The sequence below is a fragment of the Protomyctophum parallelum genome (genome assembly GCF_964188405.1).
Source record: "Protomyctophum parallelum genome assembly, chromosome: 3".
Taxonomy (NCBI): domain Eukaryota; kingdom Metazoa; phylum Chordata; class Actinopteri; order Myctophiformes; family Myctophidae; genus Protomyctophum; species Protomyctophum parallelum.
The window spans coordinates 44,354,998-44,381,360 of NC_139698.1; the positions used below are offsets into that span (position 1 = coordinate 44,354,998).

The window sequence follows — 26,363 nt, forward strand, 5'->3', positions numbered from 1 at the left end:
AAACAATATACAAACTCATAAATTAGGAATAAATTGTGGAATATAGTCAACATACCATATCTCTAATATTATGGACTTAGTGTGCTAGTGCTATTGATATATAGTGTAGCACCTGGTAAAACATTTTGAAGGCAGGGGGTTACTGTAGACATACTGTACTGTACATTGTGTAAAATATATCAATATCTTGTCGATGTAATAATATCCAATTTAATTATTGCACATCTCTTACCAATTACATTAACTATTGCAAGGTTAATTTCATTACAGCTATAATGTAATAATGTAATTGATACAATAGCATTATATATATATATACATACATACATACATACACACACACACACACACACACACACACACACACACACACACACACACACACACACACACACACACACACACACACACACACACACACACACACACACACACACACACACACACACACACACACACACACACACACACACACACACACACACAGAATTATCTCCATTAGGCCTCTATTATTTGCTATGGCTCTTACGTCACTGATTTCAATTTGCTATAGATAACAGTTCTGTACTGTATTACTATCAAATGTTCACAAGGCCTATGCTCAAACTAATCCTCAAGAAATAGTGGGCATTAGAATCATGATTAGAATGGATTAGCAGGACAATACCCAGCATGCATTGTGCAATGAGTGGAGCTGAACAAAGACAAATCTCAGTCGCTAACCTCCCTCCCAAATACTTACCAACCTTAACCACAGCTATGTCCAAACCCATGTCTAAACATCTCTAAACGAATGCCTAAACCCAAACGTCCGGCTGTTCCGGCTATAATAATAATAAAAATCACACCCGTGTGAAGTGAGGGGCGCTCTAATTATTGTACATCATCGTACATCATCATCAAGAATGATGGTCCCTTATCGGCCAAGGGTTCCCACCGACATACCCAGCCGATTTGCTTAGACACATATGACGTAAATTCTCCATTCATTGTCAATGGCATTTAATGTTTGTGTTCAGACAACACAAACATTAAACACTACAGCTGTTTATAGGAGGGGCTAGCGCCTCTCAAAAACTATAATAATGGTAATTATTATTATTAATCATGGGTATTTTCCTGCAAACCGATCCACCCTGACCCTACTGTATAAGTGCTACAGTCAAGAAACATTGCTGCAAACTCACTGCAGCTCCCAAGTCACCAAGCTCCCGTTATACTGTTGGTCAGTTCAGAGCAGCTTAAAGAAGGCCAATGTTTATCTTCAAATTAAAACCTTTTAAGATCACTTGATGAACAAAATAAAGGACTGCCATAGCTAGCTGCATAGCCCCTGACAACAGATTAACATGGCATTGGTGTGCTAGTCACAAATAGATTTTCTATAAATTCTCGAAAATGGTTTATTTGATAGCAATGTATCAACCTTTCTTCTCCTACAGTAGCAGCCATGAATTTAGTTATTAGTTATTTAGTTATTCATGATATATACTGTAACTAATTTGCAGATTCTCAGCATCATGTATATTTTAGAATGGGAATGGGAAATGGTAAAGGTGCTGTAAGTGATATTTTTGGTGACTACAAAAATTTGGTACAAAACATTTGGTAAAAAAGTAAAAGCTCTACAGTATGTTCTGATAGTAATCGTTTGCTCAGTAACCCGTCTCTCCAGGTCTTTAATAAGCAGAAAATACATTTTCAGGTGGGTCACCAATTTCATCCAATCGGGAGAGAGAACACGTTTGTCAGCTTTATTTATTTATTCATTTAATAAAAATTTGTTTTGTTTTTGTTAAATCACTTCCAATTACACTTGTTTATCCTGTATCATGTTACTATATGATATCTCTCTCACGATTGGATGAATTTGGTATCCCAACCTGAAATATTTTCTGTTTACTAAATACCTGGAGAGCCAGAGAGACCCCTATTGCTGAACAAACACTCTATAGCAATTAATACTATAGGAAAATAGAGCTAGCTAACAAAACACATCACTTATACTGTACCACTTTTAACATTTAAACACTAAATCAAATCATAAATAAAGGTTGTTAGTATACAATGTCAATATCATATAGTTACACTTGTCATTCCAAGTAGATGTCTTTTAGATTGGACTGTCCCCAAATGTTTTGCAGGATTGTGCTTAGAATGAAGAATTTGTAATACAATCACATCCAGATGTGATTGGGGTTATCTGGCGGTAATTACTATTACAAGCAAAATGGAAGCATTCAGACCTTCCCGTTAATGCAGAATGGTGTGATGGCATGATAAAAAAAATATGCCTCTCTTGTGCAATACTTCATTCCACAGAAGAATGTATATCTTATCATGTCCTTCAGTGAACACTACAAAGTGTTCCATCTAAAATGGAAGAGCCAACTTTATGCCACATACGTGATACGTCCAGGGTCTTTTGATTGAAGGTCCCAAACAACGCTTTGTGCAAACTGTATAATAGTCTGTCCAACGTACAGACAAGTCTCTAGCATCCAGGATTATCACACTTTCAATCCTCTTGTGCTTTTAGTGTTCAGTTTGGTGGAAGATTCAGTTGACGTTAATTTGAATTAATTCAAGTTAATTTGAATCATCTCAAATGATCAAGGGATGCAGTTAAAAACCCAGCATGTTTCTATTTGTTGATAGAAAACTGAAGAGTGCAAAAGTACAAAGGATAAAGGTATGTCATGGATGGTATTATGCACAAGCTAGGACATTACAGATCCATACAAGGTGACCAGAAGTGTCTCTGTCTTCATTCCGTTTCTTCTTCCCTGGAGTGGAAGAAGCAATATTCTCTGTCATAGATATATGCCCTTCAGTTGCAGGGAGAAACTATTGTACATGGACAAGAAATGATTTGACTCCTTTCCTCACAGTGCCCATTACCTGATCTCTCAGCAGCATAACACAATAGAGTATGATTGCCAATGTGAAACCGCAAGTAAAACGTTCACTGAGCATTTCATATCCAAGACAGTCAAACAGTTGGCTCTGGGCCCTGACTACAGCCGTGATACAATCAATTGAATACTTTCTCAATCAACAACCTCATTTTGAAGACAGTCAATAAGAACGAATCACTCCTCTAAAAAAGCATTTTTCTTTTTTACTAAAATTGCGAGTCAGCTGGAGTTCTTTGCAGTCTTTCATACATGATATTCCAAAGAATCCAGTATGCCTTGCAATGAAAAGCAGATAATAGTCTTTTAGTGTTTTTCACTAAAAGACTCTATTGTCTATGGACATACAGTATATATAGACCCTTGTCATATCCATTCTAAAGCTTTTGCTTGTGATACACATCTCCTTCTAAACTGTGTGTAGCACTGAAAATAATGAACTCCAACATCTACCCTCCAATATTAATTGAAAACATCTAAATACAGCTCTATGACAATGACTATGGCAATGTCTCTTAAATATAAACAATTCAGTGTATAAATGGTAATTTGGTCAGCCAAAGACTACAGTATAATCTTAAAGGATAAAGTGTTTCAGTTTTCCACAAATATATATAGTAAATGCCACTTTCTCAAATGACATAACATTTTGCAATGAAACTCGAAAACAAAGTAAAGCCCAAATTATACTCTCTGTGTCCATGTAGGCGCAAGGGTCCACATGTGAGCGGGCAAGTACACTGACTGCACATGCACTAGAAACGCACAATGGAAGCTCTGTTTGAGGAGAGGTTGAGTGACGATATCCATTGCAACCTGCAGCTCTATAACTCTTCAATAGAAGATTATAAAGATGCATGAGCTCGGTTCAGGGCTCTCCCCAGGTTGGCAAAGGGAGAGTAGCGCCCAGGATTACAGCTTCGGCAATTGGCAGCGGGTGAAAGAATGGGTTACACAAATTGTGGGATAAAAAAATAAAAGAGAAAAAAAGACTATAAAGACGACCAAATGTGCTTCAATTCTCTGAGAGTGATTGTCCTGATAGTTGGAAGAGATGAAAGTGTGTGCAGTGCAGGCAGAAGTGGAAGTATCTGCAAGACTGATTCAGATGTGTAGTGTGCATGCGTAGAACCTGCAGACACCAACATGTAGTGTATAGAACCACATATTCGTCCACTGTACGCAGACCCTTGCCACTACACAGACGTACAAAGTATAATCAGGCCTTAACAATGAGGACTTTACTTATAGTCGAGTCAGCTCAGTCATTACCACAGTAAAAGACATGTGAATACAGCTGCCCTAAAAATGAATACAAAATCACATGTGGTATGGTATGATGGCTCAGCTTTCATTGACCCTCCTTCCCAACAACAACAACCTCCATTTACCTGTTAATTATTCCTTTAATTTGGGAGTCTTTCTCCACTTGCTGTCGCTGTAGCCTCCTCTCACTGTCGTCAAGGCGATTCTGGTACTGCAGGAGGATTTTATTGGTCGTCTGTTCCTGGTTGAGGAGCCTCCTCTCGTACTCCTCCAGCTTTCTGTGGGACATCACCAGGCGTTCCTTCAAGGAGTGGATCTCGTCCTCGTACTCGCGTACCTGAGGCAGAACAAGAAACGCACACACAGAGAGCAAACTTGGATGTTCTGGTACTGTAGGTTCAAAAAGGTTAAGGGTTGAAGTCTGTACACACTGATACCAGGGTGGGAATGATCCCCATTGGCTGATGGATTTGAAAATCCCCTCGCCACACGCGTATATCTTTTCTACGTCCGACCATAGACAACATGGTAACGCCCCGTCTGCCTCTGATTGGCCTATCGTCACTGCCGGCCTTACCAGAGTTTCCTCCGAGGTGGAAGATACATGCTGGATAGTCTGCCACGAGGTTACTCAGTGGTGGGAAATAAATATATAATACAAGTACGAGAATGACAGCTTGGCACGCGCAACAGTAACTTTTATTTTTGTAGAAGAGGCAAACTAATATTGTTTATTCTGTTGGCCTGTTTATTTGTATACGTGTGTAAACTACTAAACTTGAAACATTATTGTACTGTAAAAAGGTCTCTTTTCTTTTATCTTTTTTAGTATAATAGTATTAGTTTAATATAATTAGATTAATACACGATAATCAACACTAACACTTTAATTTAAAACACAGCCAAATCGAATCATCGTACATACATGTTCAATCAATTATTCAATCAAAGCAAATAGCACAAACAATATTAGTTTGCTTCTTCTACAAAAAATCAAGTTACAAGTTACTGTCACGTGTTGCCATTCTCTTGTACTTATTATTTCCCACCACGGAGTACCCTTGCATCTCGGTGGACAGGCAAGACGGGCAGTGTCAGTAGGCCAATCAGAGGCAGGCGGGGCATTACCATGTCTATGCTCGGACGTAGAATAGATATACGCTCGCCACATCCATGAATTAACCAGCCACAGGTCTGTTACCTTCCACAAGCTGCTTTCATGCTAGTAGATCAGAGACATCAACGTTTTAACAATATTTTGCTGGTGATCTGTCTTCTTGGTAAAACCAAATCTCAGTGATTCAGTAGCAATAGAAATGACTTGATGTTCCTCCACAGTGAGGAATAGGGGGTAAGGCTTTCATAGTTGACACCTATTTGAATGTCATTCTGACATTAACTTTCTGTTATTATTACCTCTCCAACTGAGTAATGTATTGACTATTCACACCCTCCTACTGAAACGATGTGAATAGCTCTGATACGTACCCTGTCCATGCGGGACTCATCCATGCTCTTTGAGTACTCCTTCAGTTTGAACTCTTCACGGTCAATCCGTGAAGAGTTTGCAATGTCAGCAGAGAGGTGAGGCATGTTGGAGACCCAGGCCACTGTCCTCTCGTTAGCTGGGGTTGGAGGATTGAGGGTTGAGGGAGACTGGGATCCCTGGGAGAACAAAACAATGTGAAATGGAATTTTGTGAATGTGAATTCATTATGTGATATGTTTGTCCAGTGAATTATCCATGATTTTTTGCATTTATTTGCAACTCTTGAACCTTAGTCAAATCATCTATTGTAACTATATGATCAAGTGTCATCATATCCTACAGTACTCATTGAGGTACAAGGCACGAAATGCATGGCCATAATAATAACTTTACATTATATAGACATAGTAGTGCATTTAAACAAGGGGTCTTCAACAGGGGGTCCGGGACCTCTAAGGGGTCCTCAGAGTAACTACAGGGTGTGTGATGGTGAACATGGTGATGGTGAACATTAGCCAAAAATAGCAGATCTACAAGCTCCCAACGGCTCGCGGCTTAATCATAGACTCTGAAACAAATCATAGACAGAAAAAAGGATCATTCAGAGTGACTAATGAAGGGCTTTCTGAATCACCTGTTTGCTAATGGTGGGCTTGAGTAGATGTTGCTGTTGTGTCTGTGTCTGTGGCTGTGTCTGTGGCTGTGTCTGTGGCTGCGGCGGCGGCGGCTGCTGCTGTTGCTGTGGTGACTGCTGAGTGCTCTGATTGGTGCTTCCCTGCGGACTTTGGCTCTCTCTGACAGAGCTCTGTTGGTGGGGCAGGCCCGGGGCCGTGTTATCTTTCACAGACAGCTGCCGGGACCCCTGCTGTTTGCCAGCGTAGCCCGACTCTGGCGACTGGAGGAGATTCCCGCTCTGCGGTCGCGTTTTTGGTGGAGCGGCGGGCGCCGCGGCGGAACTGACAGACAGCTGATGGGAGGCCTGGGATTTGACACGTTGAGTGGGAGGCGGGGCGACGGAACTCTGGCGCACAGGTTGGACTGTGGATGGGGGAGTGGCCAGGGATGAGTGAGACGTACCCGTCTGGGAGGCCATGCCCAGGTTGTCCTAAATAGAACACATTAAATGTTGCCTTTTCAGTTCCTCCGATTAAACAAATAAATGAACAGACACAGGTTAAGACTAATGTAAGGGTCCATAACAACATCATATGTAGTATAGCAGGTAAGTAGTATATCTCTGCTGTCACCTGTCGGCCAGAAACCAGCTAACTCCAAAATGTAAAGTTTTCATCAAAGTTGGTATTGTGACTTTATTAATAGTCAAATAGTTTACTTACATAAGAATGAGAGGGGGTGGACTGGAGTGGAGTTAGCTGCTTTAGCAGACAGTTTGAGGGTCCAATATAGTTAGCTGGTTTTGTCAGTCCTAAGCACTTTATAATTTCATTGGTTCAATATTTTTTAACCAACACACAGACATAAAGGGTGTTAGAGGCTATGTGCATGACATCATCATCATATCCGGGAACGCCTACTAAGTGGCAAAATTTTACTTTCTGGCCTTGACAGCCCACACATCCACACAGACAAGTCCTATCTGATTGCATTAGAACGATGTTAAACTCACTTTGTCACTCAATTTGACAGCCACTTTATGCATGCTGTCACGGCCCCTTGGCCTGGCCTGTGGTGGGACCACCACAGGCGCAGCCCCAGACACTACATAGAAATCAAAATGTTTCAATGCCCATATTAGAGCCAAAGCCTCCTTTTCTATAGTGGAATAATTCAACTGGTAGGAGTTAAACTTTCTTGAGAAAAAGCTCACAGGTTTGTCGATTCCTAAGTCGTCTGTCTGTAACAAAACCCCACCAGTACCCACGTGACTGACTCAAAACGAGGTGCTGCAAGGACAGGAATGGTTGGAACGGAAATAGTTTGGAGGCAAGCTGGGTTTAAATTCACTTTCAAATTTTCATTATTGTTATAGTAAAAAAAAAAAAAAAAAAATCTTGGTTGATTTGATTCAATTTCTTATTAAGTTAAGGTTTAGACCAACTCGGTCCCTTATGCCTTATGGTCCCTCATTTTGAAGGGGGAGGGTGTCACGGCCCCTTGGCCTGGCCTGCAGGGCCTATGCTGTGTATATGGTGTACTGCCCTGTCTGTGTGTTTCTCCCACAGATCATGTGGGCGTCGGCCCACTTGAGACAACTCATTAGGTGCATTAGGAGCACCTGATCAGTGCTCCTGAAACCCTATAAAGAGGGCTTGCCAGCCACTCTCTTGGTCCCACTCCAGATGACAGCACCTTTCCGTTTGTTGCTCCTCACTGTTTAATTTGCACACTACAACACACCTTCACCATATTAACCACACATCCACACTGACACCACTGATCTTACTGACTACCACATCTCATACATTCTGAAGCTTTATTCTTTATATTAAGTTATTATTAGTTATCTCTTACAAATAAATTATTGTTATTTTTAACACCGCGCTGTGTTCTCCTCAATTTGTCATGGCCCAACGGGCCGGGTTATGACATAACCTATAGTATAGAGGGTATGCGCATGCATAAAGTGGATATACCCTCTATAGTATATAGTCTACTCTATACTATAGAGGGTATAGCTATAGGTCCTGATTCTTCAAAAACGAAATGCGCCAGAGTGTAACGGTGACGGAAACAGATATCGTATTTATCCGTCCGATCAAGCTACGTTGAGATGACGTGTTATTCAGAGAGTGGTGTGTACCACAGGTGCGCTGGCGTATCGCAGGTGTATGTCATACTGAAAGCAGCGGGTGCAAAGTGATCGGAAAAGCAACCGACAACCTCATCTGCATTGATCCACGCCCCATATCGTACCATAAAAGGCTTCAAGCATGACTCAGCAGACAGCAGTTTGTCTGAGATCACAGGCGGTCACTGCTATATCCAAGCTTACAATGGTGCGTGCTCCGCTGAAGCAATATAATTATAATTTATTTAATTAAGTTCGGGACCAAGGCGGGTGTTCACTCACACCTTTGCAGGGGTAAAACATATCCGATATTGAAAATATCGGATATGTCAATGCAAAAGTCGTATTTTCAGAGAGAGCGAGAGAGAGAGAGAGACGAGAGAGGGAGGGGGGCTGCATGGGCCCTCGACACTGTTGCGCGATAAAGAACAGTAGCCCATACATTCATAAGTAAATATATTATAGGCCTAGGCCTACCTCGTAGGTCTGGGATCCTCTTGTCTGAAGAAATTATAATCCAGTGAGTTTATCCAGTGAGTTAAACTATTCTGTGTGTGGCAGTGATCAATATAAATATACATTATTATAAATTCTGTCTGTGTGTCCGTCATGTTCACGAGTGGAGGTGAGCTGGTTTAAAACTGATATGACTGGCCGACTTTCAAACACGCTGCATTCATTAGGCTAATATTGGTCTTCTATTTTTTTATATAGGGCTAATTAGCCCTATTCATTTTCCAATGTGAATCGGATCGGCAGTACGCTGCTGTCTGCCCTCCGCCACACACACACACACACACACACACACACACACACACACACACACACACACACACGCACCCCCCCCCCCCCCCCCCCCCCACACACACACACACACACACACACACACACACACACACACACCGACAGTCTCCGTAACAAAACAATTTCATTAGGCCTGCCGCCGCCTACTGCAGGCATTACTGTCTACACTAAACTATGTTGGATTCGTACAGTGCAGAATGCAGATAAGCCTATGTTCTTATTATAACTGTGAATTTGTTTTTTAACATGCAGCGCGAGTCCGCGAGATCCGATCTACAAGCTCACAACCGTTGCACTTCGAGTAGAAGGCTGCCGAGTGAGCATCCCCAATCGCGCATGATATAAATATCCTAATAAATAAATAAAAAGGTGTCGGCTTGCGGGGCAGTTTCTGTATATGGGACTCTATAGGCTAACTTGCCTATAATGCATGCATTTAGGCATACAAGTGCACTCGGCTTTTATATATATATATATATATATCGTTTTTTGTGCTGATTTTTTGTGCTGATCGACCAATATGTTGGGGGCACATGCCTACATATTTTATCTGAGATTTGGGGACTATTTATTGATTCAGCATGAAGACTAAAGCCTTCTGAATAAATCTATTTGCAAGTGTATGCTTCCGCAAATTTCTCCGCCACCTAAAGAGGTGGCGGAGGATTTAGCGGAGTTACCGACGAACCAAAGTCAGCGTCAAGTTCACGGCCATTTCCATGAATTCCAAATTAATGTGGGAAATCCACGTAAATGCCTTTCCGCCAGCGTCACGGCAATATATCAGCGGAAACACGTTGAAGAATCAGGCCCATAGAGTCTATAGCATTGAGTTATTAAAACAAATTGCAATGACCGATGTGAAGTGAGGGGTGCTCTTATCATCATACATCATCACATTCCGGCCAATCAGATTTTGCGTCCTCACCTTCGTCTTCAGTATTTGTGTTACGCAATGTGTGTGTTTATACGAACACTACAAATTGTCCATTCATTGTCAATGGGAGTTAATGTTTATTTAGGACAAAGTTTGTGTTAGCACGTACAACACAAGCTGGACATATGAGGGGCTATCGCATTTAGTTTTCTGCCGGACAGCGGCGAATACTCTATACTGTGTACAGTATGTACCTGTATTATGGACATCTGCCTTCGTCCATGATCGGCCCTGCTGTAGTCATCGCTGTAGCTGTGTGAGTGGATGATGCTGGGTGGGCCCAGATGACCTTCCCTGGTCCTGAGGGTGGACAGGTCCTCGCTGCGGGAGAAGCCTCCGTGTGCAAACTGGGGGATGTAGGCCTGGTGGGAGTCCTGTTCTGGAGCCAGTAGCAGAGGCGGCGGTGGCTGGGCCCGGCTATGCTGGTGGTGGAGCTGTGACTGCTGCGGCCCGTCCGCCGTGGCCAGATGGAACAGCGGGTTCTGGAAGGAAAGCGGGTAGCGCATGGCGGCAGCCTGCTGTTGTTGCTGCTGGGACAGTGAGTCGGTGGTGGTACCCATCTGGCTCAGCTGGCTCAGCCGAAGGCCGCCCGAAATGCTCGACCCGCCAGAGCCGGCCGACAGTCGCCCGCCGGCCCGCAGCTGGCTGCTCAGGCCCGAGCCCAGGCCGCCACCGCCCCCGCTGCTCAGCCCACCGAAGCTGCCCATGCCGGCGATGGAGGCCTGGGAGGGGTTGAGCATGACCACCGACTGCAGGTTAGACACGGTGTTCATTCGGGAATCCTGGAGGTTCATATACGTTTTTATTGACACTAAGAACCTAAGTAATAAGGGATTATAAGAGGCCGGCGTGCCTGCTATGTTATTCCGTGGTCACGGATGATATTATGGGGGAGGGTGGTGGGGTGCTTTTACCTATAGAGGCCTGAATTGTTATTTCCCATGAAATACCGCTAGAAATTGCGCGAGTGAAAAAAACCCCAAAACAAACCAAGATGATGATCTACAGTCTTATATTATTCACTGGAAAAGGCTATTAAGCATGGCCCCTATGAGGGCTCACCTTAAGTTCCCTTTGGCTCAGTGATTTGGCAGACCTACTCAATGGAATGGTAATTTCTCAACTCAATATAGAAACTCACCTTGGGGTCCGGGTCTGTAATGTCAGAGCTGCTTGTACAGTAGGCTGGGCTGGATCGGGCCAGTGGAGGGCGGGGAACATAGAAAAGGTCTTTGGAGGCGGCTCGATGGAGATGGTCACGTTCCTGGAAACTCAGCTGGGAGCGGGATGGCATAACCCCTCCACTGGTCACCCCAGAGGTAGGGGAAGGCAAGCGAGTGATATCTATGGAGCTGGAGAAAGGCAACACATGATCAATCATAGAATAGCTGGAGGGGATGGCTAGTATGAAGTGATGTCAAGTCAAGACAGTTTATTCGTGAAGCACATTTAAAGGAGAATTTATTTTCTGCGGTTGAATTATTATTAAATTATTATTCAGAGCATGGAGCGTAAATGCACTAAATCGGTATGGAACACTCTGCATGTTTTTTTTGTTTTTTTTTCATTGACTGGGGCTGGGAAAAAGGGACTCATGTCGGCCAAAGTGAAAAGGCAGAAAATGGGAAAATAAATTCGAAAATTTGTTTTTGTGTTTTTCGTTTTCTTTTTCATATTAACACAGTTTGAATGTTGAAGAAGGTTTGCATTCCAACAGATAGTTGATTTAAAGTAATTAAATCATTACATTTATGTGTCAAAGTATGCTTGTTTCTTTCGGTAACTTTACCCGTGTTTTGGGGGCGGAGATGTGCAGGCTCTGAGATTTGCATATGGTTTGGATTGTCCTCTCTCTGAGCACCGCCCATTACGACATGCTTGTGTTTGTGTTTGTAAACAATTATTCTTCAACATGGTTATAGTAACTCGACATCTCGATCCACAATGGATCTCAAGCAAAAGATTATGTCAAATACCGTATGAACATTATGTATTTGGTGTTTTGAATTTATTTGAAGCCATCTGATGACAAAATGGCATTATGAAAGCATAGGTGCTCATTGAAGCCGTTATTCAAGAAACAAGAGCCACATACATACCTATTGAGATCCCTCATCATGAGGTTCTGAAACTCAGAGGACACCCCCCTGTTAAAGCTAGGTCGTGACAGCAGCCTTTCTGTCTGTCTCTCCTGAACCCTGTCTGTCGGGTGGCTGGGCTGCCTCTGGAGGTGGGGGTTGCGCAAAGCCATGCTGATGTCATTCAAGAGGCGGGGCAGCGGACCCAGTTTGATGATGGCATCCTACAGTTAATAGAGGGAAAATAAGTTGAATTTTGACATTCAGCTTAACGTTAGAGCTATACAACACATGTGACGAGTGGTAATGACTCTGAGACTGAGTTGTAGGCATGTCTGTGTCTTACCTTGCTGAGCTGGGCTATAACCTCCCAGAGGAGACTGTGCAGTATTGACAGTTCTCTTCCCAGGTCGATGTAGCCCTCGAAGCCCCCTGCATTACTAACACTGTCTACGTTGGAGATCTCATACAGGAACTGCTGCATGGAGCCCCATTCCATTTCTAGAAACTCGTTCATAAAGCTCATGTACTCCTCTTTAGTGCCAAACCTGGGGGTAGGAGGGAAAACAGTGGAAGGAAGGTGGATGTTAGAGGGGGAGGTGAATGGTGAGTGGATAAGAAAATTATGATTAGTTTTAAGGAAGGTTTGCAAAGGAAGGTACTGTATGCTCTTTTACAGCCATGCCTTGTTGCACTTTATACTGTAGTTCTATTTCATGATGTAGTTGGAAATAGATCAAATAATCTGTGGGTATATTCATCCATCCATCCATCCATCTTCAACCGCTTATCCGTAGTCGGGTTGCGGGGGCAACAGCTCCACCAGAGTGCTCCAGACTTCCCTCTCCAGAGCAACATTAGTGACTTCCTCCTGGGGGATTCCGAGACATTCCAAGGCAGTGAGTCGATGTGTTTCCTCCAACTGCGCCTTGGTCTGCCCCGGGGTCTCCTCCCAGTGGGACGTGCGTCGAGGAACTCCCTAGGGAGGTGCCCGAGAGGCATCCTAACCAGATGCCCGAACCACCTCAGCTGACTCCTTTCCAGGCGAAGGAGCAGTGGGTATATACCATATCAAATTAACAAGACATTTACATTTAACTGCATAAACAAAGGCCTAAATTCACAGTAGTAATTCAAAGAAACTGACTTGGAGAAGTTCGCCAGGTTCTGCACCACTTTAGCGATAAGGGTGAGGGTGCGTGATGTCTGCTCATCGGGGTACTCCTGGGTGAGGTTGAAGAGGGAGGGAGACATGACGGCGGGACACAGGAAGCGCAGGAAAAGGGAGCCGCTGATGAGGCGATCAGCAATGTCTTCTCTCCCCCTTTCTGCACAGCGCACTCTCCAGGAGGCGAAGACTTCCTTGAGCTCTCGTGGAAACACACTATTGCGATAAAGATAATTATGTGTTGGCTACCAAACTTATGGACTGATTGTCTTTATTACTGTGTGAAAGGATTTCTTTGTTCATAGCTGATACAAACTTGCATTGAGAGGTTGTAGATGTAAAAATAATTCTCTATATAGGTATACCACGGTTAAAGTGGTATAAAAGGATCGAAACAGCTCACTGGAGCTTGAACACTGAATCCTTCACATATTCAAATGATGCATTCGAAGTCGAGGAATTCTTCCAGGATTGGGTACCATCCAGGTCAAATATTTTTTGTGATAAGTTGCTGTGAGTCCCATGGAAGCACAATATAACAAATCACACTAAATTGCATTGCATGAATGCATTGCATTGCTGAATACTGACCAATGGGAGTTGACAATCTTGCAGAGTGCCAGTTCACAGCACATGCGGAGATTGGCTTGGTGGTCTGGGAGCACGGAGGGCGGGGTCCTCATGGGATCCACCTCACAGTTCTCCTCTGATTCATACAAGGCCCTTATGAACTCCCCTGTGAAAGAATAGCATGAAGAACAAAGCTGTACATATCAACAAGATCCGTTTAAATGAGCTAATTCAAGGGTAAAATGCTGAATTGAATGTTACTAAACCTCTCATAGTGAAGTTAATTAAAAGATGACGATGATGATGATGAATGATGATGGTGATGATGACGACGACGACGACGACAAATACAATGATGTTGATTTCTATAAAATAATACTTATTTACTAGCAATTATTGCTGTCATTTTGAAATTCGTAAAGTCTCTCACATCAGAATTCCAATCAAAATGTAGTTCTTACATTTGAAATGAAATTTGATTGAAGGAGTTAAATCACCCACTTATACCTATAGCATCCTTGAGGTACTTATGTCCAATCAGTTTGAGGTACTCTTCTATGGCTTTGGTGGCCAGAGTGTTCTCTCTGAAGATAAGGTGTTCTCGGTCGATGAATCGGTCTACCTCACACATTGCCATGTCCGACAGGAAATCCTGGAATACAAACAATATTTGTTGTTTGTATTTAAAAAGCAAAGGGCAAAAATTACAAATAAGTTTAGATTTCTCAGGCCATCTGGCCGATTTCCAACAGAGATCAAAGATCTCACAAAAAGTTCACTTGTAAAGTACTGCTGGTGTAATAAATGCACAATTTAGTATACTCTATTAAAAGAAGATCACATGGGATCTTCCTCTTAGAGGAATCAATATGCTGTACCTTAGCTTTCCCTGTGCTCTGCAAAATGTGCACCAGTGCACAGGCCACCTCCTCTTTGCTCTTGACACTCAGCACAGGCTCCAGAACAGCGCACAGGGTTCGATAATTATTGGTGACATACTCTGCAAACTCCTTGTACAGCTCCATGGGCAGGATGCTCATGGTCTGGTAGCGGGATTTTAGGCGTATGGATGCATTGATGATCTTTCCTCCTCCTCCACCAGCTCCCTTAGTGAGGACGCTAGGCTGGATGACCGGGTACCACTGCTCAACGAACTGTCGGCCGGTGATGCTTGAGATGGGGATGCTGACCAGCCCCAAGTATGTGCTCTTTTCCTTAAAAACAAAGGAAGCGATGAGTCATAAAACTATTCTTATGATAGAAAAAAGGTGGAGGTACTGTAAAAGGCCACAAGAACCCTGGCTTTTATAGCATTTTATTTTGCAATTTATAAAATATATATATTATACAGATAATACAGATATATAATAACAACTATCTGTGGTCTGCGTTCCCTACTTTTGCTTAGCATGATGCTTAGCAAAATGTAGGAAACATCTTATGTGTGGCGCCATTAACGCCAAGATTAATTGTATTCCATTTGTTGCAATAATCTACTTAATGAAGTGAGTGTTCCTGACTGAAGTTTACATGCTTTTCCAAAATGGGGAACATTGTATTTTTGTATGGGTTATATATGGCTGTCGTTGTCAGTGTAGTATTGCTGACACATCCTCATCAGGAATACCATATCCAGACCAATAACGTGACATCCTGCATGTGGCGTGAGCTGTGATTTGTCTATTTACGTGGGGACCGTGTCCGTAGGCTACCAATAATGTGTAGACTTAGAATAGGATATAGCACTGTTATGCTATGCTATTATCACAGCACAGACTTATAGTCTGGTGATATGTAGGAGGACCCTAGGCAGGACGCAAACCATAGTCCTAGAGACATCCAAGTGCCTGCAATCTCCCAAGAACACAAGGCAGGTGGAGCCTCCTGTTGGCTCTGGCATAGAGAAAGGACAATAGCTGGAAGCCTAGATGAGAGGGGCAGTGATTTGGCCATTCAGCTGCATTGGCCTCCTGTTGTTTTTAGGATTGATTTAAAAATTCTCGTACTTGTTTTTAACCCATTCTATACGGGGACCCATTTTGGTGTTAGCATCACGTCATGCTTTAGCTATTTAAAAATAGCAGATCTACAAGCTCGTATCGCGCCACCGAGTGGCGCGATACGAGCTTGTAGGTCTGCTATTTTTAAGTGGTGCAAACCACTTCTACATCCAGCTTGCAATGTCCATGTACGTGTGACCCTGTGTACGTGTGACCCTGTAACTATGAGCACGAGGGGTGTGCGCATGCGTGAAATTGGAACGAGAGAAGTATGTGACATGGCTGCCACCTGCTGGACGCAAGCGATACAGAGAATGCCATGGAAGAGGGAAACAAAATCATAAACACACACACACACACACACACACACACACACACACACACACACACACACTTCTAGACGAGAGGCCCCCTTCCCTGCGATACAAATTGGAACGATACAGAGAACCAATAGACGGGAGTTGCACCACTTGGTTCACACTGGTGTGATTTTTTGAAAAACGACTGACATTTTTTTAGAATTTGATCTCAGGTCAGAATGGGTTAATCAGACCAGTGTGTGTCCAGTGGAAACCTCCGTATGAATCTGATCTCAGGTCAGAATGGGTTAAAGCTCTCAATAGACCCCCGCAGGTGGGCCTGCTCGCTGTGCCTAAAAACATGGCAACTAAAATACAAAGTGAAACGGCGTGGAACAAACTCCCACTAAACCTTCGACAGGCAGCCTTTGTAGACATTTTTAAAGCACAGCTCAAGACCTACTTCTACACTCTTGCTTTTAGTTGATATTTTAAATTCCTTGTTATTCATGTCCTCACTGTATTGCATTACTGCTATTATTTTAATGTTTTATGCCTTGCTTTTCTTTTCTTTTTTTCTCCATTGCTCTGTAAAGCACTTTGAGCTGCATTTCATGTCATGAAAGGTGCTATACAAATAAAGTTGTATTATTATTATTATTATTACCCTTATTATTATTAATATTATTATTGCTGACCCAACTGGAGAGTGTTGTGGTTAAGGATCGAAACACTCTAAGCAGGTTGGGGACCACCTGATGACCTCTCTTCCAGGCCAAGGCTTTATACATTATAGATGGATTATAATCGCATCTTTGATGTATTTACAAACTGAACTCCCTGGGCAACCACTAGGAAAGTCTGGAATGGCAACCGAGGAAGGTCGGTGACGCTGGAGAGACAGCTGACCTCCAGGAAAGACTGGCATGGTAACAGGGGTTAGCAACCCCTGTTGCAGCACTCGCAAGAGGGCACCACGCAAGCTACAGAACGTACATAAATGAGCAATACCCCAGAGTCTCCTGAGAGGAGGGGAGGAAAGAGACTCGCTAGGACAGATTCAATGGCAACAACGACGACAAGAGAAGGCTCAAACAACCCATTGATTTGGCCAATCACTGCTGACCCGACAAATGGAGAGTGTTGTGGTTGAGGGTTGAAACACTCCAAGAAGGTTGGGGAACACCTGATGACCTCTCTTCCAGGCCAAGGCATTACCCATTATAGATGGATTATAATCACATCTTTGATGTATTTACAAACTTTAGGACACATAAAACATATTACCCCAATCAGTTCTCTTTGTCTCAGAGAGGGTATTTAGCATAAAACTGGTATATGTCATTTTAATCCCCATGACAATATAAATCTACTTTGAGTAGCAACATAGGTTCAAAATGAAATATTTCATTAATTTTAGATCAGATTAGAGCAGATTTCCACATTACATAATCTCCATCAGTCTCCTCTCACCTTGCGTCTTTTCTTGTCTGTCTCCTTGTATAGGTGAAGGCGTAGGTTGCGGACAGCTGGAAGGTTGTTGAATTCAAAGTGCTCGCCCCAGAAGACTGTGTCAGTGCGGGGTTTGCTGGTGGTGCGTGCATACAGCATGTCATCCAGGCAAAGTTCGCAGTAGTACCGCTTTTTGGCTGGAAGTTCGCGGGCCTCGATGATCCAGAGTTTGAGCACATTGTCTACCCTCCGGCTGTTGTCCTGTGAAGTCAAACTTGTTCATGAAGTGCATTTAACAAACTGGGTGTGTCGATCACAAATATAGGTACTGTAAAATTAAAAATAAATTATAAATAAAAAAAAGTGTTTGTGCATCTTGGAATGTGTGTTTGCTTGTGTGGGCTTGTGTATGTGTGACCTTTTTGAGCATATAGTGTAAGAGCACCAGTGCACTGGGAAGTTAACAGAAGAAAGGAAAAATAAGAGCTGATAAGTTGGGCATTAAAGCAGACTGTAAGGTACAGAGTAATAAATAGGTCTGCAGTCTGGACCTACGTACTGAAAGAGATGAAGGCAAGATGATGAAAGTACAAAGGGGAATACGAGACAGGGAGAAAGATAAGAGAAAGAATGGTCCCAGTGGGTGAAAAAAAGGAAGAATCCATCTGTGTATGAAAAGAAGCCAGTGACACGATGAATGTGCTGCCAGGATGAGAGGCACAGGATGTATTTATGAATTGTAATGTTACTGGAGGAAGCTGCATTTTCTGAGAACGCTCACAAAGCCCCAGCTATATTTGACATTACCCTTGGGAGTAGAGAGTTCTGCATTGATTGCAGAGACCAATGTTTTAGTCAGTGGGGACACCATGGAGAAATCAAACCCCATTCTTAATCTCCACATGGTGTTAAATGGTCTGCATTTATAGTACATTTCCAATCAACTACTGTAGTAGGCCTGTAAGTGCTGTACAATGTACAGTACTACACATTTACCCATTCACATAGCGATGGCGGAATCAGACATGCAGGGCGCCTGCTCCTTGGGAGCAGTTCAGGGTTCAGTATCTTGCTTAAGAAAACTTCGACATCATGAAACAGAGAGGAGCAGGGTATCGAATAGGAACATTTCGGTTCCAAGACGGTTGCTCTACCTCCTAATGAAGCCACTGCCCCCTTCTTAAAAGGGCACCCAAATCCCATTGTATTGAAGTTGAGGACATAACAAACGAACAACATTTTGGAGTGTGTTTTATCTGTGACATCACATACTTGAATCTCAGTTCACTGGAACCAGCCACATGCTTCACAAGATTTAGTTCAGCCTCTAACTTTATTTACTATTGTATTCACCATTAAAAACTGAAATATTTTCAGACAGTACTACTGTAATACAGGTTAAAACAAATGCAAAATGAAGTAAAGAAATACCAAACATAACAAACAAAGGTGATTGACATCAGTTGGACTTGGAGGGGCCTGCTTTCTGTCCAGGAAGAACTGAGATTCACTGAAATCACATAAAAAATAAAAACATGTTTATTATGTCCTCAACTAAATTAGGATTTGGTCCTCGCAGATTATGTGTTATGAGGATTTTAAGTAGTCCTAACTGCACTTTTTGCGCTTCAAATATTCTTGGTACCTTCTTTAATATGTTTTTTTCCTACCCGATTTCGCACCAGTGAGGGGTGGGAGGTGCTGGGTCAAGGTCAAGGTCAAGTTTATTTGTTGGGGGCCGTCTGGACGGCAGATGGCTGTGGAACTTGAAGGACAACGGGAGTTTGCTAATTCACAACAACTACTACTACTTTGGTATAACTGACTGACGAGGTACCATTTGAGTGGGAAAAACCTTACATATAATAAATTGTTTATAGGGTCAATATAAGTAAAATAATATAGCCTTTCCATGAGTATCTTTTTATATATTTCCAAAAAGAATAGCATATTAAGTTATGAATCTTGAACCTATTAAAGGCAACTAAAATTATTGTAAAGGTTGTTTGCTGTAGTAAATAAGGCAGTGTGTTTGAATCTGCATACAGGGCACTCGCCCTACCACCCCTCACTGGTGCGAAATCGGGTAGGAAAAAGGGGGAGGCAGTATAGAGACCAGGATTACTACATGTTCTTGTGAGGGTACCTACCCTAGGCCTAGGGGACACGGGGAGAACATGCAAACTCCACACATCCGCCCATAACCTACAGTAGGTTATGGGGGATGATAACGCGGAGGAGAGAACACGCCCCCCCCCCCCAGCGCCCACAGCGTTCCTGGCAGGAATCGAATCCAGGAGTGACAGTGCTGTTGTTCCTTCCACATGACTGCAAGTCCTCACATTGTTATTTATGATTGTCTTCACTCATCTGTATAAAAGCTAATCAAATATTGAAGGATGTAGTTATGGCTGTTTGCCTTGGAGGCAGAAAATTCTCAAAATTTAGTTTAGTTAAGTTATTGACAATTGAGCATCCCCGCCTCTGCAGTGAGTCTTGTCTCTGCAGATGTATCTAGTTCCGGATGCAAAATGCTTGTTGTTTGCGAGAGCCTCTGTATGGAGTCCTTGAAGCACCATGATGCAGCCAGGAACCCCTACGGCCTTAGCATCTGGATGAGTCATTCCGCTCCGCTGGCATTTTGTCTCAGTTTGGCTCTGGAACTTGTGGTCGACTGGTTGCACATTTTATTGTACGCCTGTCTTTTTGGAATCTGAGAGAAAATTAGAGACATCCTTCATGTCTAAAGGGCTACGTTCCAACTAATGTACTTTGGGGGTGGAAATAAAATTAATCTACATACTGTGTGTGTGTGTGTGTGTGTGTGTGTGTGTGTGTGTGTGTGTGTGTGTGTGTGTGTGTGTGTGTGTGTGTGTGTGTGTGTGTGTGTGTGTGTGTGCACATATAAATGTAGAGGCGGCTATTGTCCAAGAAAAACACATAGACAAAGAATGGCATTCACACACAAAAATGAAGCCGTGCGCTCCTGTTGAAGACAGACAACAACGAGAGACAGGGAGGAGAGAGAGAGACACACAGACAGAGGGAGGGCTTGTCCTTTTTCCTCTACCGCATCCCTTTCTCTCCCCTCACCTTGTTGGGCTTGACAGCTCTCTGAAGGTTCTCGATCCATTTGTCTCTCTCTGCAGCTGAGCGACACGCAAAGCACTTGGTTCCCGATGATGTAGTCACCTGAGGTTAGCCAATGGTAACATCAACAACCACAGCCATTAGTATCTGTGGAGACTGTAACCAAGGTGCTATTAAAATGTCTGTTTTTCAACTTCAAAAAGTCAGAAAATGTTTTTCTTTTGTTCGTATAGGTTAAAATGACAGGAAATGAAAAGGTGGGACAGGGGGCATATTTTAAACTTTGAACACAAAAACAGTCGTTTTTGTATATGCCATAAAAAAAATCTAATATATATATATATATATATATTTATATTCAGAGTTTTTTTATTTGTAAAGATTGTCCCTGAGTGGGTGTGGGTGCGGGTGAGTCGGCAGGTGAAGTCTCACCTCAAAGCAATACTCCTGTCCCAGGATGCTTGAGTGGACGGGTTTGATGACGGCGTCTTCATCCAGGGTGAGGTCCAGGGCCTCAGCAGCACTGCTGGGGGAAAGCAAAGACTCATGGGAGTGGGACTCTTTGAAGCTCTGCATCAAACGTGTCCTGGTGATCAGAATCAGAGAGCGAGGGAGAAAGAGCAAGAGAAAGAGAGAGATGCTCATTGAACATAGAGAGATTTTATTAGTAAAATAAAATAATTCATAATATAGACAGGTAGTGCTAAAGCAGAATAGCTTGCTTTAATTTGATGATATGATATCTTAAGTTATTGAAAATACAGAATAATAAAAATACCACTGCCTCATACTGTACATACAAGGTGACAAGGAATTAACAATAGCGAGCGACCATATCTTACTAATATAAAATATAAAAGGACACTGCTGGCAGTTCCATCCACACAAAAAGGAAACATACAAGTGTATATTCTCGAATCTCAGCGTGTTAATAGAGTGGATAACATTTCATTTCCAGTGTCCATGAATTGACCAACATACCAAAACTCTACCCAAACCATTAGAATGTATGTGCAATACATTTTAGAAAGCATTTAGCATGTAAATAAAGGTAATAAAGGAAATTTGTAGTGATCCCTGAGGAAAAATTACTTCACGGCATTGACCCAGCAGTAGCGTGTTCCAAGTGAGAGCACAGGGGAGCAGTTAGGAGTTAAGCGTCTTGCTCTGGGACACTTAATGAGACAACAAAAGGGTTGCCTGATTCAATGCTCGGTTTGCGAGCATCGAACCAGGGACCTTGTGATTCCCAGACGGAAGGTCCCTGGTACATTAGCCGCCTGATTAATTGAATACTTTATTAACAGTTTGCCGAAAAGGATAATGTATTGAACACACATACTGATAAAACTGATTGACACGTTCATCTATTTATTAATTTATTTATCCATTTGCTACCTTGTAAAATTGTAGATATTGCAAGGCACACAGCAACACGTGAATACGGGTTGTCTCTAAAGCCTGTCGGTCATGCCTGCCTACTCACTCACTTATGTACTCCCACACACATACTCCCTTCCAGGACCACGCACATTCACACAGGCACACACTCGCTCTCATGGACCGCAATCACTCAAATTCAAGAATGTCTGCAGGTGGAACTGTGCTCACTCACACACACACACACACACACACACACACACACACACACACACACACACACACACAAGTCATCACGACACGAATAGACTCACACACAGGCACAGCAAAAGTATATAGTAGGCAGCCAGCACCATGTTGGACATGAACCGAGACAGTGGAATGAGAAGGACAGGGGTAAATGAGATTGACACAGACCACAGAGAAAAGAGAGGTAAACACAGAGAGAGAAAATAAAGGATAAATTCCCTACTAAGAAGTCCCTGTTGCAGCTGACTTTCTTCTCCGCGTTCACACTGTCTTTGTGTACTGTACGTTTAATCACAACTCTAATCATCACAGCAGCACCGGGTACAGTGCAACGGGGGACGAGAGAGAGATGGAGAGAGAGAGAGAGAGAGAGAGAGAGTGGGGGGAGAGAGAGAGAGAGAGAGGGAGAGAGAGAGAGAGTGGGGGGGAGAGAGAGAGAGAGAGAGAGGGAGAGAGAGAGAGAGTGGGGGGAGAGAGAGAGAGTGGGGGGGGAGAGAGAGAGAGAGAGAGAGAGAGAGAGAGAGAGAGAGAGAGAGAGGGGGAGAGTGGGGGAGAGAGAGAGAGAGAGAGAGATAGAGAGAGAGAGAGAGAGAGAGAGAGCGAGAGAGACCGATAAAAATAGAACCCAAAGGAATGAGTCAGAATGATGGAAATAAAGGAGAAGGGAGAGTGGGGGGAGGTCATGAGAGAGAGGGAGAGAGAGAGAGAGAGAGAGAGAGAGAGGGAAAGGTTGTTTGTTATGTAAACTGTTCCTTTTGAGAAGAAGGGATGACAGGGTACAGTAGATGAGACATACGGTATGAGGATGTCCCCTCTCACTCTCCTGCCTTTCTTGTCTCTCTACTCACTGTCACTCTTTTTTTTCCAGAAAAATTAAAATTAATAAAGTACTGCATCAGTTCTCTATAACCAAAAGAAAACAACCAAAGTCAAAATGGTGGATGGTTGCTCTATGCTGTAGGGAGGGCCTTGGCAAACACACCTCGCCTTCACCAGCAGCTTGACCTTGTCTGCTCTCTGGCCGACTGGGGATAATAGACACGCGGCACCTTCCCAAATGAATAAATCATTTGGATGCACAGCTTGGCCAGGCACCTGGACTGGAAAATGTTTTCGCACTAACCTGAGTGAACTTTCGACTTCTTATTGTGGATATGAAGAAGACCTTGTTAACATTTCAAAGTCAGAGGTTGGCTGTAGTAGAGTGAAGTCAGTGTCTACTCTGTACACTACACAGTAACATCCAGTGTTCATTTAACTCTGGTGTACAGATGTAATGGGTCCATTTGGTTACATTTGTACAATTTCAGTTACAAATGTATAAATGAGTATAAATGTATAGTTGTCCAGTAAGCGGCCAATGAGAAGGCTTTTTGAGCTGGGGAGCGCTGTGGATAACATGTCCATAGCGCTCGCATGCAGGGTTTATTAACACCCACAACTTCAAACTGATCAACCATTGCTCTGCCCAACTGTCCTGGTCTATGTTATTAGCACAATTAGCTTAGCTGGAACAAAGTAAACAGGCTTCGTGTGGTAACGATTCAACATCGGGTCGTAAATTACCGGGTTGTCAGACACAACCAGGATTATCAAAAAAAGAGCAGCGCTTGCCCAGACAGTTAGCTCAACCTGGTCTGGGCACCTAGGGGCTCCATTTTATTTTGTCAAATATGTTTTTATTGAACAGATTATAAATTATTACAAACATTATGATATGAAATACTTTTTTTTATGATAGGGTCTCCATTTTTGTCACGGCTATACCCCTTATCCCTAAACTTCTTTGCCTTTTTTACTATTTTGTAATTTTTTAAATTACCAGCTCACAACGTGTCGGCTAGTTGAACTATTCAAAAATAGTAAAAACAAAAAAAAAGGCAAAGAAGTTTAGGGATAAGTTTAGCGGTGACGAAAATGGAGCCCCAAGGCTGCTAAGCCAGCCGGACGGCGTGCCGCGGGTTCTACTCCCGAGCCTGACGGCCTTTGCCGCGTGTCACTCCCCATCTCTCTCCCCCTTTCCTGTCTGTCTACTGTTCCCTAATCAAGGCATGAAAAGCCCCAAAACAAATCTTGAAGCACTCAGGGAGTGATGTTCGGGCAGTGGGAAGAGGATCGCACCACCAGCACACCTTTACCATAGAATTGCATGGCAGACTGGCTGCTCAATAGGCGTTCTCAGTGGACACAGCACCTAAGACTAGAGTATAGGGTTCTCTTGCATAAATACATTTCTGTGAGACACTGGCAAATGAGAAATCATGAAAACAATTCTCATGATAATATCTCAGTGAAAAAATAGCTAGATTTCCAAACTATATACCGGTATACACATTTTTACCTCTGGCTATGGTTGAGTTTGAACCATATCACTTCTATAAACAAATATATATCACAAATCTATAAACTTGAAATCATTAAGAAAGATAATTTACCCCCCAAAAGAATACCAAAGTAGTACCAGAACTGAATTTAACTGTATTTACATCACACAGAATATAAATAAGAATGTACCTGTTGTGACGCTGTGGTGAAGAATGCCAGTATGGCTGTTGCCCAATGACACAGCAGAGGTATAATTAAGCACATATCCCACACACTGGCTAATTATGGGCTGTACAGCTGCTACATGGCTGTCTATTGGTTGCCATGGAGAGACCAGACCAGGGTCTTTTTTTCAGAGCCTGTGCAAAAGCTCCATGTTGAACGACAGCAATGCTACCGAGTTATTTTAAGTGTGAGTGCCACTAGAAGGAATGAATGTGAAATAAAAGTGAATGATATGGACAGACGGACGGACACACGCACACATGTACCGGTACACACTCCTCCACAACCATGCATAGCGGTGTCACGCTACGCTACTTACACGATACGATACACGATATTCAGCTCACAATATCAATACAATAATAGGCCTATTATAATCTTTAATGTTTTCCCAATTATCATCAACTTTGGCCATCATCTATAAAGCACTAAAAAAGAGACAAAGTTACAAAGTGCTTTACACAAAAAAAGAAGCGGAATTATAAAACCCGTGTGAAGTGACTGAGGCACGCTCGAGATCATACATCATTATACATCTCATTCCAGCCAATCACAATTTGCGTCCTCACTTTTCAGTCTTCACTTTTCTGTCTGTCTAGCCCCTCCAATGTCCAGCTTTTGGTGTACAGTATGTGCACAAACTTTGTCCTACCCAAACATTAAATTCCCATTGACAATGAACGGACAATTTAACGCCATATTTTACATCATGATGATGTACGATAATAAGAGTGCCTCTCACTTCACACGGGTGTGATTGTTTTATCCTCAAAGTCAATATGTACATTGCTCAGCCAATCAAATCATCTCTCTCAATTCCGTGCTCAGCCAATCAAATCATTGCTATGGAGTACACACAAACACACAAAGCTGGGCATAGGAGGGACTAGCGCCCCTCAAAAAGGAAGTCAATAAGACCCTGGCAACTACTGCCCTGTTTCTATTATATGTTCTATAGAAGATTATAGAGAGGTTATTATATGAACATGTCGAAGGTTATAGAGAGGTTATTATATGAACAGGTCGAAGGTTATAGAGAGGTTATTATATGAACAGGTCGAAAAAGTATCCTGATGGGAAAAAAATCACACCCGTGTGAAGTGAGGGGCGCTCTTATCAGCATATACATCATCATACATCATCTCATTCCGGCCAATCACAATTGACGTCCTCACTTTTCTGTCCTCACTTTTTATCCTCAATAGGTACTGTACATTGCTCAGCCAATCAAATTATCGCTATGTGTGCTCAGCCAATCAAATCGACACTATGGGGTACACACACAAAGCTGGGCACAGGAGCGGCTAGCGCCCCTCAATAATAATAGTAACATCCCACTCCACTAACAGCTGCTTACTCTATTTGAC

The 26,363-nt window shown here is 42.8% G+C and overlaps 1 protein-coding gene across 3 annotated transcripts in view; it reads right to left on the minus strand.

The window, feature by feature from the left end:
• Nucleotides 1-520: 520 nt before the first annotated feature.
• Nucleotides 521-26,363, minus strand: part of syngap1b (synaptic Ras GTPase activating protein 1b) — a 111,873-nt gene continuing 86,030 nt past the window's right edge. The window contains exons 6-19 of one of the 3 annotated variants that reach the window (XM_083760873.1): nucleotides 21,250-21,340; nucleotides 17,749-17,988; nucleotides 14,855-15,190; nucleotides 14,484-14,628; nucleotides 13,998-14,142; nucleotides 13,386-13,622; nucleotides 12,585-12,786; nucleotides 12,260-12,462; nucleotides 11,302-11,512; nucleotides 10,355-10,882; nucleotides 6,305-6,775; nucleotides 5,670-5,846; nucleotides 4,307-4,518; nucleotides 521-2,847 (exon numbers count right to left, since the gene is read on the minus strand). In XM_083760873.1, coding sequence (XP_083616999.1) covers nucleotides 2,814-2,847; nucleotides 4,307-4,518; nucleotides 5,670-5,846; nucleotides 6,305-6,775; nucleotides 10,355-10,882; nucleotides 11,302-11,512; nucleotides 12,260-12,462; nucleotides 12,585-12,786; nucleotides 13,386-13,622; nucleotides 13,998-14,142; nucleotides 14,484-14,628; nucleotides 14,855-15,190; nucleotides 17,749-17,988; nucleotides 21,250-21,340 — 3,232 coding nt within the window. In that variant the 3' untranslated portion in view covers nucleotides 521-2,813. Of the gene's footprint in view, nucleotides 2,848-4,306; nucleotides 4,519-5,669; nucleotides 5,847-6,304; nucleotides 6,776-10,354; nucleotides 10,883-11,301; nucleotides 11,513-12,259; nucleotides 12,463-12,584; nucleotides 12,787-13,385; nucleotides 13,623-13,997; nucleotides 14,143-14,483; nucleotides 14,629-14,854; nucleotides 15,191-17,748; nucleotides 17,989-21,249; nucleotides 21,404-26,363 lie in introns of all 3 variants that reach the window. The other 2 variants (XM_083760874.1, XM_083760872.1) reach the window with 2 other exon arrangements.